Raw genomic sequence first — 17,345 nt, forward strand, 5'->3', positions numbered from 1 at the left:
GGTTTTCCAAAGACACCCACTGCCCAAACCTCTTAATGAGACCTAGTTAATATGTAGAGCATCATGTGTATATATTGGCCTTGTGAAAGAGATTGCCATTTATAAAATAATTATGTCAGTGATGATGATAATTATTGGAAATTCTTGGCCCATATACCTAAGTGAATAAAAAAAAATAGGTTACCCTTCCCCTCCCGATCCTAGATATAGTGAAATAGTGAATTTATTCATTTTCACATGATATTCAAACCCAATATCTTCTATGTCGGCAATGGATCTTGCATTCTACATGAAAATCTGATCAAATATACAGTTCATTGGAAAGTTCTGGTTTGGGTTTTATTCAACACTTTCTGTAACTTCAATATTATTGTTCGATTTTAATCCACACAGCCCATCCACAAGGATGTGCTGCCTTCAGTCTGTCTCTTATACACATCTAGATGTGTATAAGAGACAGCGTTAGACTCTCAACCAGCAATCAACAGGGTACGCTGGGCACACTCTGGCTACCAAATAGCGGCTGGTGACGCTGACGGCCGTATATGGATATACGATGTAGGAGAGGTACATTTTGAAAACTTTTAACAATGATATTGTCTATATATTGTTTTTGTAGTGAAACAAATTCTTGTTACTGCCATGAGATTCACTACATATGTTGTATTCAGCTCAAATATCTTGTAATATTGCTTTGGTTATTTCTTACTGTTGTGTGATTGTGTTGTTTTATGTTCTACGTTTCACCTTTTTGAGTTGAATGGACGAGCAGTTAATGCAGGGGTGCCACAACCTACAGCCATAATATTGGTGTTGGTTCTCGGATAAGGACTATAAACCATAGGCCCAGTGTACACAATTGCCTCATGTGCGCTTTAAAGACCCAGTATATCTGTGGAGACGAGTAGGGAGTTACCCCAGTGTACTTGTCCATACAGCTCCTGTTACTTGCATTAATGGACCATTAGGTCCTTTGCAGGATGTATCTACGTAAGCATAAACAATATAATAAATTTTGGGGTTTTTTTTCAGAGTTTCGCAACTCCGCGAATGGACGAATGGTCAAGATTTGTCCGGACATTAACAGACATCAAAGCAAATGCTGCGGATATAGAGGCAGACAGTCTAATGCGGTGAAACCACCACCTCTCATCTAACCTATGTTCCATGTGCATGTTTGTAAACTTAATTCTGTGGCTTGATTGTTCACATTTATTTAACACTTGCAGTAAAACTTAATGTGCAACTTTCAAGACTTATCAGTGTTGCTAAGTCTGTTGAGCATTTACAGTAAAAATGGGCTAATGTCCATTCAAAATGCATTCAACCATATTTTATTTATTTATCCACAAAACATATTTATGTTGTAAAAACAAGATTATTCAGTTTTACTGTAATAATAAAAAGCATAAGGATTTAATGCATAATATTGTGGATTTTACAAAATTGCATTGTATTATGTATTAAGAGGCCATATGTAAATTTGCTATTAAATTACCTATGTTTTCATGAGAAAGCAGAATCTGTCGGTTTCACATCTCAAGCACACAAAACGTTAGAATAGTTCTGTGTATAATCACACGTTTACTTCAAAGTGGGCTGATCCAAGTCAGTAAATTGTTATATGTAACAGTTATAATAATAATTTCAGAAAATTGTTATTATGCACATTAAAAAGTAAAGTGTAGATTTATGCCATTTGCTAGTTAAGGATTACACATTTCTTAAATACAGTAATAACTTAGACAAATTTTGTTTTAAACAGTCAAACAAAAAATTGTTAATACTGTATCTGATATGTTAGAGCGCCCCCATGTGCTAGAATATCAGTACCAACAGTTGAGATCAATATATGAATGAAATTTTGAAATCTTATCGTACATTTATGAGTTAGTGTTCCCGGTTTTATACCTCAATAAGCCTTAAGAGTTTGTGCTTAAAATTTATTTGATCCCTGTGGGATACATTTTTATGATTTGACCTGTGGCTCAGTGCTTAAGATGCTTGCCTTCCAATCCTGGTGTCCTGAGTTTTCCAAAGACACCCACTGCCCAAACCTCTTAATGAGACCTAGTTAATATGTAGAGCATCATGTGTATATATTGGCCTTGTGAAAGAGATTGCCATTTATAAAATAATTATGTCAGTGATGATGATAATTATTGGAAATTCTTGGCCCATATACCTAAGTGAATAAAAAAAAATAGGTTACCCTTCCCCTCCCGATCCTAGATATAGTGAAATAGTGAATTTATTCATTTTCACATGATATTCAAACCCAATATCTTCTATGTCGGCAATGGATCTTGCATTCTACATGAAAATCTGATCAAATATACAGTTCATTGGAAAGTTCTGGTTTGGGTTTTATTCAACACTTTCTGTAACTTCAATATTATTGTTCGATTTTAATCCACACAGCCCATCCACAAGGATGTGCTGCCTTCAGTGAATCCACACAGTTAATCCACACAGCCCTCCTACAAGGATGTGCTGCCTTCAGTTTTGTTTATGTGGGATGGCAGTTTGTTTTGGTATAAATTGAATTATTGAATATCTGTCTCTTATACACATCTAGATGTGTATAAGAGACAGGTCTAGAGTAAGTCTATAGTTTGTTTATTAATTTTAGAATTCACCATCACTTTCATTTTTTTTTTCATTTTTAAACACTTTTACCATATACGGTACTTTATTAATGAACAGTTTTTATTTGTGATTTTATCAATTTGTTTTCTGTTGCAAATTTTTTTTTTAAATACTTTTACTTTACTGCACTGCTTTTGGAACTAAGCCCTAAGCTCTGTACACAACATATATAGGCATGATGATGTCATATCACAGCCAATTATGGGCATATCACACCCAATTATGGGCATATCACAGTTATTTTTGTCTGTCAGTCTGCCAGACAATGTTTGATCGCATTTCGGTGAAGTGGAGTGTTGTCCGACTTCCAGCTGACTTGCAAACATACATGCTTCGTCTCATCAGTTCTAAAGCAGGTGCTATACTATCAAGTCTGATTATAAGCTCTCTGTAAGTGTGACTATGAGGATGGTGGTGTTGATGATGGTGATGAAAATAAGTAAAAGTAAGTGAAAGTAAGTAAGTAAGTAAGTAAATAAATAATTAAATTAATTAATTCACATAATAATGCGGAAATTGCTACATGTACACCCGGCAGGTGGAAAACGGCGCCGCGAGCACCCCTACTAGGGATGGATACGTGCGCCTAACAAAATGACATTATTATTATTATTATTAAATAGTTTAGTTATTACTTGATACAAGCACTAGCATATGATAGCTACCTTCTACTGTAGGCAATTTGCCTAGTAAATCTATTTCATAGGCTGTGTTGGTGAAATAATATTTTTAAGTGTACTGATGTTTCAATGCAGACTGAGCATTGTTGATAGGCTATCTTCATTCAACCCATAGCTGAATCAAGAAAATGAGTCAAATTATAAGGATATTATACTATTTTACTTGTTCTTACAGAGACTACACTTTCATTCTCCTCACTTTAAATGGCTCAGTCAAATCATCAGATCATTCAATATTATTTTACTTTATATTCATTAATTAAGTCCTCTTCAGAGGCTCTTCCCTGAAGGCAGCTCAGTCTTTCTCAAAGTATCAGAAGTTTAAACATCCGACCATTGAATACTTAAACTTATCTTTCTAGATCAATATATTTTACACTGTTTTTCCAATAATTATTGTAGGTTTATCTAGGCTCCTTACAGACAACCGAAATCATCAATGGGTTCTGTTTTTCCTATAGATACTTGGTACTGTTGCACCTCATTGTTCCAGGATTATTAACCCAAACTACCTTATTAATTGCCAATGCAAAACATTAGTTATGGTAGCAATGTATCATTTAAATATATCAGAGGGGGCGGATATCCAGTACCCTTGATACATTTAAGTAGATAAGCGTAGATAAGCAAGCAACCACCAGAATCAATCCGTTGATAATAATTTGGTTGTGTAAATAGTCTTTTTTTAAATTTTGTACAAATAATAATTGACCTCCAAATGGATGTTATATCATTTTACATATTTGGATCCTAAAGTACTGTGTGCACCCTGAACCATGGTTATATCTGGTCCCTTCTATTACATCAAGTTGCTTTCCCCTATAAAATGCAGGGTTTAGTGAGATATCTTTAAATTTGCTATCCTCTTTTCTAAGAAGCAAGATTCCCAAACCCCACTTCTAACATTTTAACACAGCACCCCAATACACTTTTTCAAATCTGGATAATGCCCTGATTTATGTGGCAATCATATATCTACATGGTAAAAAATATGAGGCCTATAATATTAGGTAGGCCTGTATCACTATAGTTAAAGGGGTCATACTAATACAACCCATCCAGTTAGCTCAAAATATCAATATGTAGCTTATCACAGTGCTTTGTACCTATTGGTGCCGTACTGTGTATATACCGAGGTTTCTCTAATCAGACCTTATCAGCTCCTATCCCCCATATCTGATGACTCTATACTAAATATTCTAACCCTTGTTTTCTGAACTCTGTGGATTGGTTCTTTGCGAACCTTGAGGCCTAAGCGCTCAAAGTTTCTTGGCTGTTGCAACAGAATATATAGAATTTTACAGCATCATGATCATAAGAATCATTATTTTTTCTGTCCTTGCTGGGTGTGGTAAGTTAAGTTTTTATATTTTTTTCAGTCATATGCTCATTTGCTTAAATTTTGTAGGCATTAAATACTATCTAAATGAATATAATTATGTAAAAACAATTGTTGATTGTAAGTTAAGTGAAAAATAAATGCACTTAAAATATTATTACAATATTGTATTATGGCTAAGATTTCTCGACCTTGCCTTTTGTTTGCCATTGTTATGAATCCTGTTGTCGAAGTTTTTTTTTTCTTGTCCAGTATGTAGCCAAGGATGCGGAAAAGATTGGCAACAATTTGGGAACACATGTTACTTTGCATCCCAAGCATTGGTACCATGGAGTACGGCTCGAGACACGTGCAAGGACATGGATGCTGACTTGGCAATTATCAGGAACAACGAGGCAAATGTTAGTATAATGAAATTAATCTTTTTATCTCCATATTTTTTCATTAGTTCTGAACGTAAAATACAGTTGAAAACATAAACATAAACACAAGAAAGGGAAAATATATGTGCCAACAGTAGGCCACTATTTCTATACAACATTGTTTACCAATTAAAATAGAAATTTAACATTTACATACTTCTAAAACTTTTAAAAGTCTGCAATAAATATATTGATTTCTCATGTACAGTTGACAGTATTCAGAAACATGCTTAAATTAATTGGGAGGCAATACATTTTTTCAGCCACAATTGTGTCCCAAAATCCTTCCCAAATTTTAATTATTTTTATAACTTTTTGTACATGTTATAATTTTAATTTTAATTTTATTCAGTGCTACAAATGCCATCAAGGGCCAATACTGTATCCTAGAAAATTATATTTCACAAAAGCCCATAATATAATATATATTCAGTGTTATTTTGCTTTTGTTATTTATTATTGATATTGCATTCTATTCAGCATTATATTCAGAGGCGGATTTATGGTTGTGGGGGGGGGGAGTCAGCCCAGGCCCCCCCCCCCTAAATTGTTCAAAATTTTAAACAAAATGGAGATTTATTAAAATTTTAAGCCTGAGAGTGCAATTTCCAGCCATCTAGAGGTGCCATAATCACAATTTTATTTTACTAACTATGGTAGGGCTGAGGTGGTATAGATCCTCCATCTGAAAGTACCTCCCCAGGCCCCCTCTATTTTGATTTCTGGATCCGCAACTGCTATTGTAAATGCTGTGAGATCTCACAGAATAATTCTCACAGAATAATTCTGCTGTAAAACATGACTTTCATAACTTGTTTTGCAAAACCACTTCTTGCAAATAATGATTATTTCGAATGAAGTTCAATGAACAAATATAAAATTCATTCAATTTTATTGAAATATAAATATTCATCAACATATAAGTACTGTATAAAATTTTCACCTAAAAGCTATTCTGATGAATGGAAAATAAATAAATTACCTTTCTGCAGCAATTTTTGCAAGATCTTCTTGGGTTTACTCGAAAATTGTACTGGATAGGTCTTCAGGACAAAAAGGGAGAGGGCAACTTCCTCTGGGTGGACAACACTCCTCTAGATCCCACAAAAGCGTAAGTAAGCCTAGAACTTCTTTAACATTATATAATTCAATTCAAATATATTTATTTATTTATCTGCAATATAATATATCTTAAACTATACTGACTTAAGCCAAAAACTCATGTAATATTTTAAAAATGCAATTCTGTATTTGAATTGATTATTTATTTTACATAAATAAGTTGTAGACATCAGTAATTGATAAAATAATTAGTACAGTTCTGTTAAGTGAATCAAATAACACCAATCGTGGCGAGGACTGTGAAGAACTTAACACAGAACCTTGAACAATATCATGCTGAGCCAGCGGTTGCACCTGCCCTCCTCCTACACCCCACTGGCACCACCCCTGTGTTGAGCTACATAAATAGTTGATGACCCTTGTGTACTTTTAAGATAAAGAGATATGACAAAACTGGTATTGACATTAGTTGAGGACAATTTTCAGCAGATTCCAGATTTTCATTGATGGTTGTTTCTGTACGCACATTTTTATCCATATGCTTTTTTATTATACATTACTTTGTCTACATTTGGCTATAATCATTGTGTTCTAATTAAAGTAATTGGTTGCCAGGAGAGCCTAATGATTATCGTAGAGGTGAAGATTGTGGAGAGATAAACACAAAAAAGAATGGCCAGTGGAATGATGAAACTTGTGTTACTCCACAACCGTATATTTGCTCCAAAAACTGTAAGTTTCAATTAATAATTTAGCAGAAATTTTAAGAGTTTGTTTCCAATTTGTTTTTTTGTAGAGAATGTAAGCATCTACTATATTATCTGTAATCATTTACTTCTTGCCTTACTGTTTTTGCTTCATATTTTGCCTAATCATTGGGGAGTCCAGATATTCTCTCATACATGTGATAGCACTCTTTAAATATATTCTTCTCTCTATATTAACATTTTATATTTGGAGATGAAAAAAGTGGATTATTTAATTTTGAGTAGAGTTGAATAGCTTGGTGGTTAAGGTGCTTGCTTTCCAGTCCAATGTTCTGGGTTCAATTCCTGTCATGGTAATACAACTTTTTTCACACCAAAAGTGAAAACAACAACTAAATATGAATGAACATAATATTGTTATAACATAGATGTGGATGTTGAATGTGATGAGAACAATGGCTGGATCAACTATAACAACAAGTGCTACCTTTGGAGAAGTGTTGAGCTTCAGACCTGGACAGAGGCTGAAACTTTCTGCACATTACTCAATGGAAACCTTGTTAGCATCGGTTCACAAGATGAACAGAACTTTGTGAATGATATTCTCCAGCAGTTCAAGGGTACAGGGATGTGGATAGGTTTGACAGATAGGGTAAGCATCAATGTTTTTTTAGCATATTTATATTCATTATTGGAATAAATATATAAATTAGGTAAAATCATCAAATGATTGAATTTATATGGATGAATTATATTTATTATTAGGTTTATTTATTTATATGTGTTTGTGTATTGGTATATGTATTTGTTATATTTACTTACATAATTACTTATATTTGATTTATTGGAATAATAAATATTTAATAAATAAATAAATAAATGATTAAAGATATACTAATTGTGGTAGAATGAGTGAACCAATCAATAAATTAATCAACCAATCATTCAATTGGTAACTATATGTACAGGCCAATGTAAATTTGAAAATGTATATAATATTATTTATATCCAGTATATGATGAGATTAGAAAAATGAACCCCATTTTCAAAGTACTGTATATATTATATAATAAGAATTGTCATTAATATGTGCACTGCATTCTTTGTGGTTTTTCACAACAGGAGTCTATTGCTGGTTCATTCTACTGGACTGATAGGAGCCCTACAGACTATTTAAAATGGGATGACAACCAGCCTGATACAAGGTAGCTATACATTCTACGTCAATGATATCACCTTCACTTCATATGTTGTCAACACCTTTGCCATTACTGCCATCATACATTATCAACATTATTATCATATAAAAGTTACTAAGAGTGAATATATTTTGTATAAGGGCCTTCATCTTGGGTTAGATAAGTTATTCTCATAAATTATTTATTTACTACATGTTCTTGATTTAGGTACTTTGATGGTGGTGGAGATTGTGTACAGATACAAAGCTATGATAGTTCAAGTGATGGCTTGTGGGTGACTGCTCCTTGTTACCAGGCAAAAAACTACATGTGTGAAGCTAAAGAAGGTAAGATTCAGATTAAATTTTATTTCGAACTTGGAAATAGCAGTGAGTACTTTAAGCTTCAGTAGTTCCATTGTATTTAGATGTTGATGAAATAAGGCAGTGGCGGATTCAAGGTGGAGGGGCCCCAGTCGGCCCAGAGTCCCCCTTAATTTTTCAAAATTGTACCAGGTACAAATAGTCTTTTGTCACACACTGGTTGCTTCTGTTTCTGTTTTAGGAGCCTGCTCTGCTGGATGGAAATACTACAATGGACAGTGTTACCAATGCGACATGAATAAGAGGAGATGGGCTGATGCAAAGAGTTTCTGTGAGGCCCAGGGTGGCTACTTAGCTACAATCACCAGGTACTTATCTGTTAAGATAATACTAATGTTATTATAATAATTATAATTTATTATTTTTATTATGGTTTTTGTTGTTATTAGTATCCTCATTATTATTATTTTTTTTATTCATACAATATAATTATTAGTAATTGTTACTTCAAGAATAATATTTTTTTATAGTGCATCTGGATGCCTTTTACTTTCTGTAAATGTAAGTTGTTGATGTTGACCCTTGACATGTTGTCATTACAGCGAAGGAGAAAATCTCTTTATTGCAACTCTGTTTACTGAATTCTGGATGAATGTGAGACATAATGTCTGGTTTGGGCTATCAGGTAATGACAGTGTTGTGTCTAAGTTGTGAAACAAAGTATTAAGTGTGGGGGAACTCACAGGGAAGATAAGGCGATATGAGGGGATTTTGAGTATTTTGTTTTAGGTACATCAAAAGGAAAAGGAAACGTTAGGAAGAACATGTAAAAGAATACCCTAATTTATTAATGAAATAATTATTTATTTAGAGAAAGCAGCTTAGGTCAGTCGGCTAATCTGGTGGCAGCCACTGTGTTAGTGCTGAACCGTGGAGATCTCCCAAGTCCCTGGTTCAATTCCCATCGCTGTCTCTCCTTGTGTTTCAGCTAGAGGGCTGAAATACAAGTTACAATGGCGCACCTTCTTTCGGATGAGACGTTTAGGCCGTTGGTCCCGTGTGCATTTATGGTCTTGTGCAAATTAAAGAATGCAATACAGTAAACTCTTCGGAAAAGAGTAGGGGATTGTCTCCCGGTGTAATCATCACCATAAGGACCCCACTGGAAATAAGTATTCTTCTAGACTTTCGTGGGCTATCCTTGGTGTTTACACCAAATAAATCCAACCAATCCAACCTTTGTCTTTTTATTACTTCATCAATTTCATCATAATGTTTATGAATTTTTATCATAAATTTTATGAATATATTATAATGTTATAAATTTTATAGTATTGTCTTGCCTTAAACTTTGTCCTTGGTCAATGTTTGCTTGCTTTTTAACTTCTTAATTTTTAATGTTAGATTAGGTTCAGTTGTATAAAACAATTTTACTACATCCAGGTCTTCTGTCTCATCTCATAAAGGTCTTTTTTATCTTTTATCCACTTCTGGATATTTTTATAGTTTTATTTGGGAACTGATTTGATGATGAATGATGAAAGGATTGAATTGAAATTGTTCAATTACCAACCATTGTATATTGATATTGATACCATACTTTGACAGACCCTCAAAAGCCTGCCCTGTCTGTAGCTAGTCTGGGATTTTTTTTATTAAGTGCAAAATAAGTTTTATTTTGTGATCTACTTCTCACTGACATACTTTCTTCCTTATTTTCTGCAGATTCAAAGCAAGATGGAAATTTCCAGTGGGTCCAGGATGTTGACTTAGGATACACCAGTTGGAACATTGACAACCCAACAGATCGACCAAACCAGGTGGACTGTGGTAGCATAAACACAGGTATACAATGAAAAGTCGGGGGCAGTCTTAAGCCGTTGTGAGATATTCCCCAATGCAAGACATTGTGTCTGTGTTTAACTGACGCAGACCTGACGCGAGAACAAATTGCATTGGGTTACGTTGTACGACGCTGTCTGAATTGATCTTAACATTCACAAAATATATGCTGAAATATGCCCATACAAAAATATATGGCACAGGTATTAACAAACTATGTTGCCAAATCATTCCATTCTGGTCGGTAAACAGTCAGTTTTAATGCTTTGGTTTCTGTTTTGTAATTTTTATTTACTTTCTACATTCAGGAAATAATGCTGCACTTTGGAATACCATTGATTGTAACTATGAGCAAGCATTCATTTGTAAAATCCAAGCAGGAAGAGCAGTGACGAACCTTGTAGCAGATGAAGGTAAGATGTCACAAGAGCTGAGGCAGCACTTGTAGAGATCGGTACTGTAGTCATTGTATTGGAGCAGAACCATCAAATACTTGGATCTCTGGTTTAGTACAATCTTATTGTCTGAAATGTTTATTCTGACATTAAAATTATACATTGATTGGTTGATCATTGATTGATTGATTGATTTTACATCAAAGATGACAGAGTTTGATATTGATTAGGTGGAAGTGTGGTGGCACAGTATGTAAGGAGACTGATGCTCATCACACTGCTTGTGTCCTTGGGCAAGGCACTATATCTGCATTTGCCTCTCTTCACCCAGAGTAATGGGTGCTAGGTAGGAGATGAATGGTTCGGAATGAAATTAGTAGTGCTGATTACACGAATAACTAGGAATACTCCCCAGGAAGCAGAGAAGGTTGCACGGTGTGTATGATTGATTCTGTATCCAGTGACAAGGAAAAAAGCATGCGAGTCTCTGGTAAAGAGCGCTATATCAATTCTATATTTAATTAATGATGATGATGATGGTTAAATTTAGAATAAAATTTATTTGATTTATTTTCGAAAACAAAAATTTATTTTTATAATTTCAATGAATTTCAATGGTATTTTTTTTTTGTGTGTTTTCGTTCCAATCTATCACAGGTGTTCACTCCTGCACAGGTGATTGGCAGGCACATGGTAGTTATTGCTACCTTTTCAAACCCACTGACTTTCAACGTTATTGGGATGCAGAGGGTTTATGTGCCAAAGAAGGTGGAACATTAGTGACAATTACCAGCCAAGAGGAGCAAGATTTTATCTCGGGTATGGCAACCTTTCTTAAGCCCTGACAAGCAGTGGTGGCTCCAGGATATAATTTATTGGGGGGGGGGGGCGCTAAGATGTCCGACTGGGTTATAGGTGTAACTATAGCATGCAGCGTTATCTGAGGGCTGAACACCAGAACCAGGGGTGGGTTAGGGAGGGGGGTGTCCCCTCCAAAAACAAGATTTATTTAAAATTGGGACTTCTAGATGGCTGGAAATGACTGGGATGGGAAAACTAGGCCTATTTTTTTTTTGGTCCGACTGCCCGACAAGCTTTGGCCGATGGGGGGGGGGCTTGAGCAGACCGATGGTGGGCTTAAGCCGCCCGCTGGCGCCGCCATTGCTGACAAAAGACCATGAAATTTTATGCGACAAAAACATGCGACATGCCTAAATATGGTCATGACGCCATTGTTTTTTGTTCCCAAAGAATCAATTGTATAAAGATGCATGCTATGAAGCATTAAAAAAAAATAACATTTACTAAATTGTTATTAAGAGGACCCATGAGAATTAACTCACCATGTTTATAGTGGATGGATTAACCATTATAATAGACATATTAAAGTAAATAAACAATATTGTATATTATCAGCATTTCTCATTAACCTGTGTTTGCACTCAGCCATGTGAGTTTGTTTATTTTTCAGTCCGTGCAGATATTTTGAGGGCCGAGATGTGGATTGGTCTTCACGACACTGCAACAAAAGGAAAATTTGAATGGATTGATGGGTCATCAGTAAGGATTTATTAAATTTGTTGTAAACTGAAGAATTTGATTTGCTCGATACCTTGGCAGCAACATTATTCACAGTTGTTATGTTGAAAACATTCGGTTGGCTTGAGTGTCTTGTGTGAAAATGCAAAAGATTAAGTATACAATTTTGGTGGTAAAGTGTGGAAAACCATTTTTCTCAAAACATCATTTTAATTAAGTGTTAAATGTTATACAGTAGGAATACTTTGAAGTGTTTAGGATATAATGAAATGTTAATTACTGTACTAATAAGTATTATATGTAGAATAGTCTATATTTAAAAAGAAATTAGTTTTTATGTTTTTATGTAGATCTGTTCTGTGGAATTTTATTGTATATGTGCAAGATGTATGTTTAGATTTTTAAATCAAGAGTACAATTTATATTAAAATAATTGGAAATGTGTTTGAATCTTATGCAAAGCTACTTCAAAAAAACGTTTAGATTTCGCCTCTTTCTTCACTATATTTTACTCATATTTTTTGTTACTATGTCTTTTACTCAAATTCTCTTTGGCAGTTATCATTTACAAACTGGGCCCCTGGTGAACCAAACGAGGCTGGATCAGGTGAGGACTGTGTCAGCCTAGTCAGTAGATATTCCAGAGTAGGAATGTGGAATGATTTGTCATGTGACCGACACCAGCCGTACATATGTAAACGTCCATATGGTAAGTCAAGTGTGTTGTCAGTATCAAGTTATGGTATAGATAGGTGTACATACTAAGCAAGTATTGACAATGTTGGGAAATAACTTGAAGAAGCCATTATTAGTTATTACATTAAGAGAACTTACGCATGAATAGTAGAAGTTATGGTAAGCAAATAGGCAGGTGTCCTGCAGAAGTGTTTGGTGAAAAAAGTTGTGAAACAGGAGCCCACTAGAATGGAAGGCTCCAATCAATAATAGTGATTGTTTCAACACTACTGTACTTCAATTTTTATAACACATGTATCATTTCAAATAAATGTTTAATGCATTTGTGATAAAAGAAAAAAAGAAAACGACAGGATATAGAAAAATCAAACATAAACATGTATAAGAAAAAAAAATGAAAATAAATATGAATTTTGTTGTTTTGTAGATAGTGGCGGTGGTCCTATAATTCCAGTAACAGAGCCAGCCGCCAGGAAAACAAAAGCACCAAGTGAGTAAAAAACATCAAATAGCAAAACAAAAATAATGAAATACCGAGTTATACTGTTGGAATAATTCTTTTTAACTTTCTTATCACAGGTGAATCTCTTACAGGGGGCGCTATTGCAGGCATTACAGTTGGATTTGTATGTGTTCTTGTGCTGGTTTCAATTATGACGGTTATTTTTGTGCGAAAAAATGAGCAAAGAAAGCTTGCAATAAGTTCTCCGTCTAATACCCGAGATCAAACGCAATTTAAATTGTAGTTATATTTTAAAGAGTTACGTTTTTATAAATAAAATTAAATAAATAAAATGGTATAAATCCGCAATGATAGGCTACCTACTTGCACTTGATTCTTGTAAACATTCATTTGTAACAAATATAAATCAAATTAATTAATGACAGACAAAGTGTTATCCTATGAACTTTAAATATATATATATATATATTTGTATATATATATACAATATATATATATAATATACAAATGTTTTATAATTTTATCTGAAATAAAGCTGTCTACTATAATTATGTATATACAATTATAATTTTAAGAAAACTAATTTAGATTTTTGTTGATGTAATAAAATACTTCTTTAGATATCATGATCATTTTGTTTTTTTTTATTCTAACATTCGTCTGTAAATATAGTGATGCTGTACAGTAAAGTAATATGAACAAGAAAATTGATGAATATTAATTTTGATTATTAATGTAGAAATTCATGATGATTGCTATGTGACAGATGCGTGTGATCATACTTAATTTAAGGGGGTTTTCCCACATCACAACGTACAAAAGTAGGTAGAAGGTGGTGGTGATGGTATTGATGATGATGATGATAACGTTGATGATAATAATAATAATAATAATAATAATAATAATAATAATAATAATAATAATAATAATAATGTTATTATACTCCAATTAACCATATTATTTAGGCAAGATGATTTTTTTCATCATTCTCTTTGTATAGAAGGTTTCATCTCTAGTATTAAGGAGATATTTTGGAACTGCTTGACCGTGTATACATTTGGAAAGTGATACTATATCGGTAGCCAATTGAGGTTCCAGATAAATGGAATGAATGTGACACAAGTCAGTTGAAAAATCAATAATGTCAGAGGCGTATCTGAAAGGGGGAGGGGCGATCGAGAGACAACACTACCCTAGGAGGCTCCGGGGAATTCCCTCGGAAAATTGTTGTTTCATAGACGCCCGTAAATGTTCTCTCAGTTGTTTTGGGCGATGAAGTGTGATGCCGGGGCGTGAATAATTGTGATAACATTTATCATATCCAAACTCAATTATCTGTGAATTTAACCTATTTTGTATAATGTGGTGTTCGTAACCATTATTCCTCTATCACACAGTGATTGAGCCTCATTGGGTCAGCAGTCTATTTATCTACATAATACTATCAAGAGATGTGATAAGCGATATAACAGGGGCACACCGTGTGGGTATCGGCCTCCAGTGGACCACTTTGCTATTCTTTATTAAAATCAATTCTTTTATATCTTGCAATCGTAGGTCTATAATTAATGGTGAACCTAAAGGACGAAAAAAATAAAATTAAACTTAATAAACTCAAAGAAACTACAACGAAACCGTTTATAATACAACGCAAATACTACTCCATCACCCATCGCTAATTCCCTCCACTGGCCGGAGTTTCAGGCAGATTGGGCCCCCTTCAATCCGCCTCTGGCTAGTACCATGCACAATTAAAAACGAATTGTGAATCGAATACCTGAAATATCAGGTACTGTAATAATTCAATGTATAAATTAAATTAATTGGTTTATACAAAAAATCTCCAGATTCAGATAGAACACAAGGTCAAAGAATTTGGACCGCAACGTGTCAATGATTAACAAGAGTATATTTAGTTCTGCTGTTGATATGTTTGAAAGTTCACATCCAGCTAGTGTCTAGATTTGCCCCCTCTTATCTTAATGTGTCTTGTTTATCTATAGTGGTAGCAACCCCAACCCCGTACTAGGTTCGTCTTTGCTCCGTGTTTATATATCCAATGGTGAACATTCTGTAGCAAACGAGCACAAATACAAGAAGATGATCATCAGGTTACTGATTCTCTCATCACTCCTTTTTGGGGGTATGTATTATATTTTAAATGATATTCATATTTTGTAAACCATTCATATACTGCATATTGCCTGTGTTAGAAGTTTGAACGATTCAGTTAAAACATTTTCTTTCGAAAGGATAAGAAATAAATACAGATAAAAAAAATACAATAGTTTTTGCTAATTTACAGATATTTTTACCACCGAAAATAGTCTTTCTGACAGAAATTAAGGATTGTTGTGGTGTATAATAAGAATCGGTAAACTAATAAGTGGTGAAAAAATATATAATTATATAATTATAAATATAATTTTCAACTAAACGCTAGTAATTTACTTAAATATATCTATACAAATTCATCGAGTCAGTAATCTATTTTATATTTCAAGTATATGCAATAGGCAGTAAGGTTGAATATGTTGCATATTATCTTGAAAAGCAAGTAACGACTGAAAGAGAAATAGTAAAGCTTCCAGTAAGTCACAGATCGAAAACATTTTTCTTATAGCACTCTATTTAAAAACATTCTCTGACTTATCGTTTTTAGATTGAACGCATACTGGAAGACAAGCCTCGTTTAATGAAAAGAACTCGTTTAAAGACGCGTTTAAATAAACGCGAATAGAAACTTCTTTGAATGTTGAGAATAAATATTGTTTATTATGTTTTTAATTACGCATATATTTACAGTATTAGGTTTATTGCTAATCATAACATACTAGGCCTCGTTTAAAGACTGAAATAAACGCGAATAGAAACTTCTTGGAATGTTGCGAATGAATATTGTTTATTATTGTTTTACCCATATATTTACAGTATTAGGTTTTTACTATTTATAAAATACTAGGCCTAGTAAAGTGTAAATTAATTCACAGACGAATGAATGTGAATAAGACGTAGACATATACGTAAAACATTTTATAACGCTGGTGGCATCATTTGGTCCTCCTTATAGGGTACTTTTTGACTGTCAACTATATACGAACTCATGGTTTATATTTTTACTACCTGAAATCGGCTTTCTGACAAAAATTAATGATGCACGTTATATAATTTTCTAGCATTCAATATTATTATTTTCTTTTTGGGTTTTTTTCCCATCTGAGAAAAAGAATTTCAATACATCGCCTTATACGTATTAGGATTATTTCTATTCAGAAGTTATCGGGTTGTTTTTCTTATTTAATTTCTTCCTACTCCAAGTATTGAGTTTATTAAACATAAACGTATACAAACAAATGTTGTAAACCTTATAAATCCTATAAAGTTGTAAAAAATTATTGTAGCGGATGTTTGTCAGCAAATTGTCCTAGAGTACATTTCATCCCTTCAACTAATCTGATAAGATACAATTGCATATCACTACTTTAAATAGGCCTATCTGTGCAGGTTAATGTAAGACATCTGGGCATGCGTGGTCGACAAGGATAGTTAGGCCTGGGTATCTAGCATCATTAGGATTTTTTTCATTTACCTATTAGTGTTCAATGAAACCCTTAATTGAATGAGCCCCGTTTATTGAACAAATACTTGACGAGAATATATGGTTGATGAGGGCCACATCAGTGGCAGAAATATGAAATAGGCCTAGGCCTACTATTTATATACAAGGATTGAAAGTAGATTTGCGGAACCTACATTTAATAAAATATAATTAAACAAGTAATGAAAAGGCAGCACTCTCAGACTAACTTTGAAGGTGTAATTTTATTAGACACGAGCTTTCGCTGGCAGTCAATGCTAGCTTCATCAGGTGTATATTTTCGATAGCTGCTTCTATCATTATCAACGTTTAAATAAGTCAACCTCAACGTTAAATTCAGTCAACCTTCCATGATTGTACATCGGAGTCTTTTTATTGATTTTACATTTTCATTTGCTTTGCAAATCCATTCTTCAATACATTTATATAATTTTTAATCGTTAATTCAACAT

The 17,345-nt window shown here is 33.7% G+C and overlaps 2 protein-coding genes across 2 annotated transcripts in view; both read left to right on the top strand.

Moving 5' to 3' along the window:
* The first annotated feature begins 4,569 nt into the window (after positions 1-4,569).
* Positions 4,570-13,794, top strand: LOC117115731 (C-type mannose receptor 2-like). Its single transcript, XM_033259655.1, has 16 exons — positions 4,570-4,680; positions 4,921-5,069; positions 6,083-6,201; positions 6,754-6,884; positions 7,288-7,511; positions 7,982-8,064; positions 8,266-8,384; positions 8,602-8,728; positions 8,963-9,045; positions 10,086-10,205; positions 10,511-10,615; positions 11,255-11,416; positions 12,069-12,157; positions 12,695-12,845; positions 13,260-13,322; positions 13,412-13,794. Exons 1-16 carry the CDS (start codon positions 4,638-4,640, stop codon positions 13,576-13,578), a joined length of 1,935 nt encoding a protein of 644 aa, XP_033115546.1. The 5' UTR covers positions 4,570-4,637; the 3' UTR covers positions 13,579-13,794.
* A 1,490-nt stretch (positions 13,795-15,284) lies between these two features.
* The window catches only part of LOC117115733 (macrophage mannose receptor 1-like), a 40,241-nt gene continuing 38,180 nt past the window's right edge, over positions 15,285-17,345 (top strand). Inside the window, exon 1 of the mRNA XM_033259656.1 lies at positions 15,285-15,438. Coding sequence (XP_033115547.1) covers positions 15,396-15,438 — 43 coding nt within the window. The 5' untranslated portion in view covers positions 15,285-15,395. The remainder of the gene's footprint in view (positions 15,439-17,345) is intronic.

Source organism: Anneissia japonica, unplaced genomic scaffold (assembly GCF_011630105.1).
Source record: "Anneissia japonica isolate Jap-2015-1 unplaced genomic scaffold, ASM1163010v1 scaffold3262_len730253_cov190, whole genome shotgun sequence".
NCBI classification, from domain to species: Eukaryota; Metazoa; Echinodermata; class Crinoidea; order Comatulida; family Comatulidae; genus Anneissia; species Anneissia japonica.

Excerpts from the sequence above, each read along its gene's own strand:
- LOC117115731 (XM_033259655.1), top strand. The coding sequence starts at position 4,638 with ATGATCATAAGAATCATTATTTTTTCTGTCCTTGCTGGGTGTG. Across the intron at positions 8,729-8,962 it reads TACTTAGCTACAATCACCAG|CGAAGGAGAAAATCTCTTTA; the intron begins GTACTTATCTGT and ends TTGTCATTACAG. Across the intron at positions 12,158-12,694 it reads AATGGATTGATGGGTCATCA|TTATCATTTACAAACTGGGC; the intron begins GTAAGGATTTAT and ends TCTCTTTGGCAG.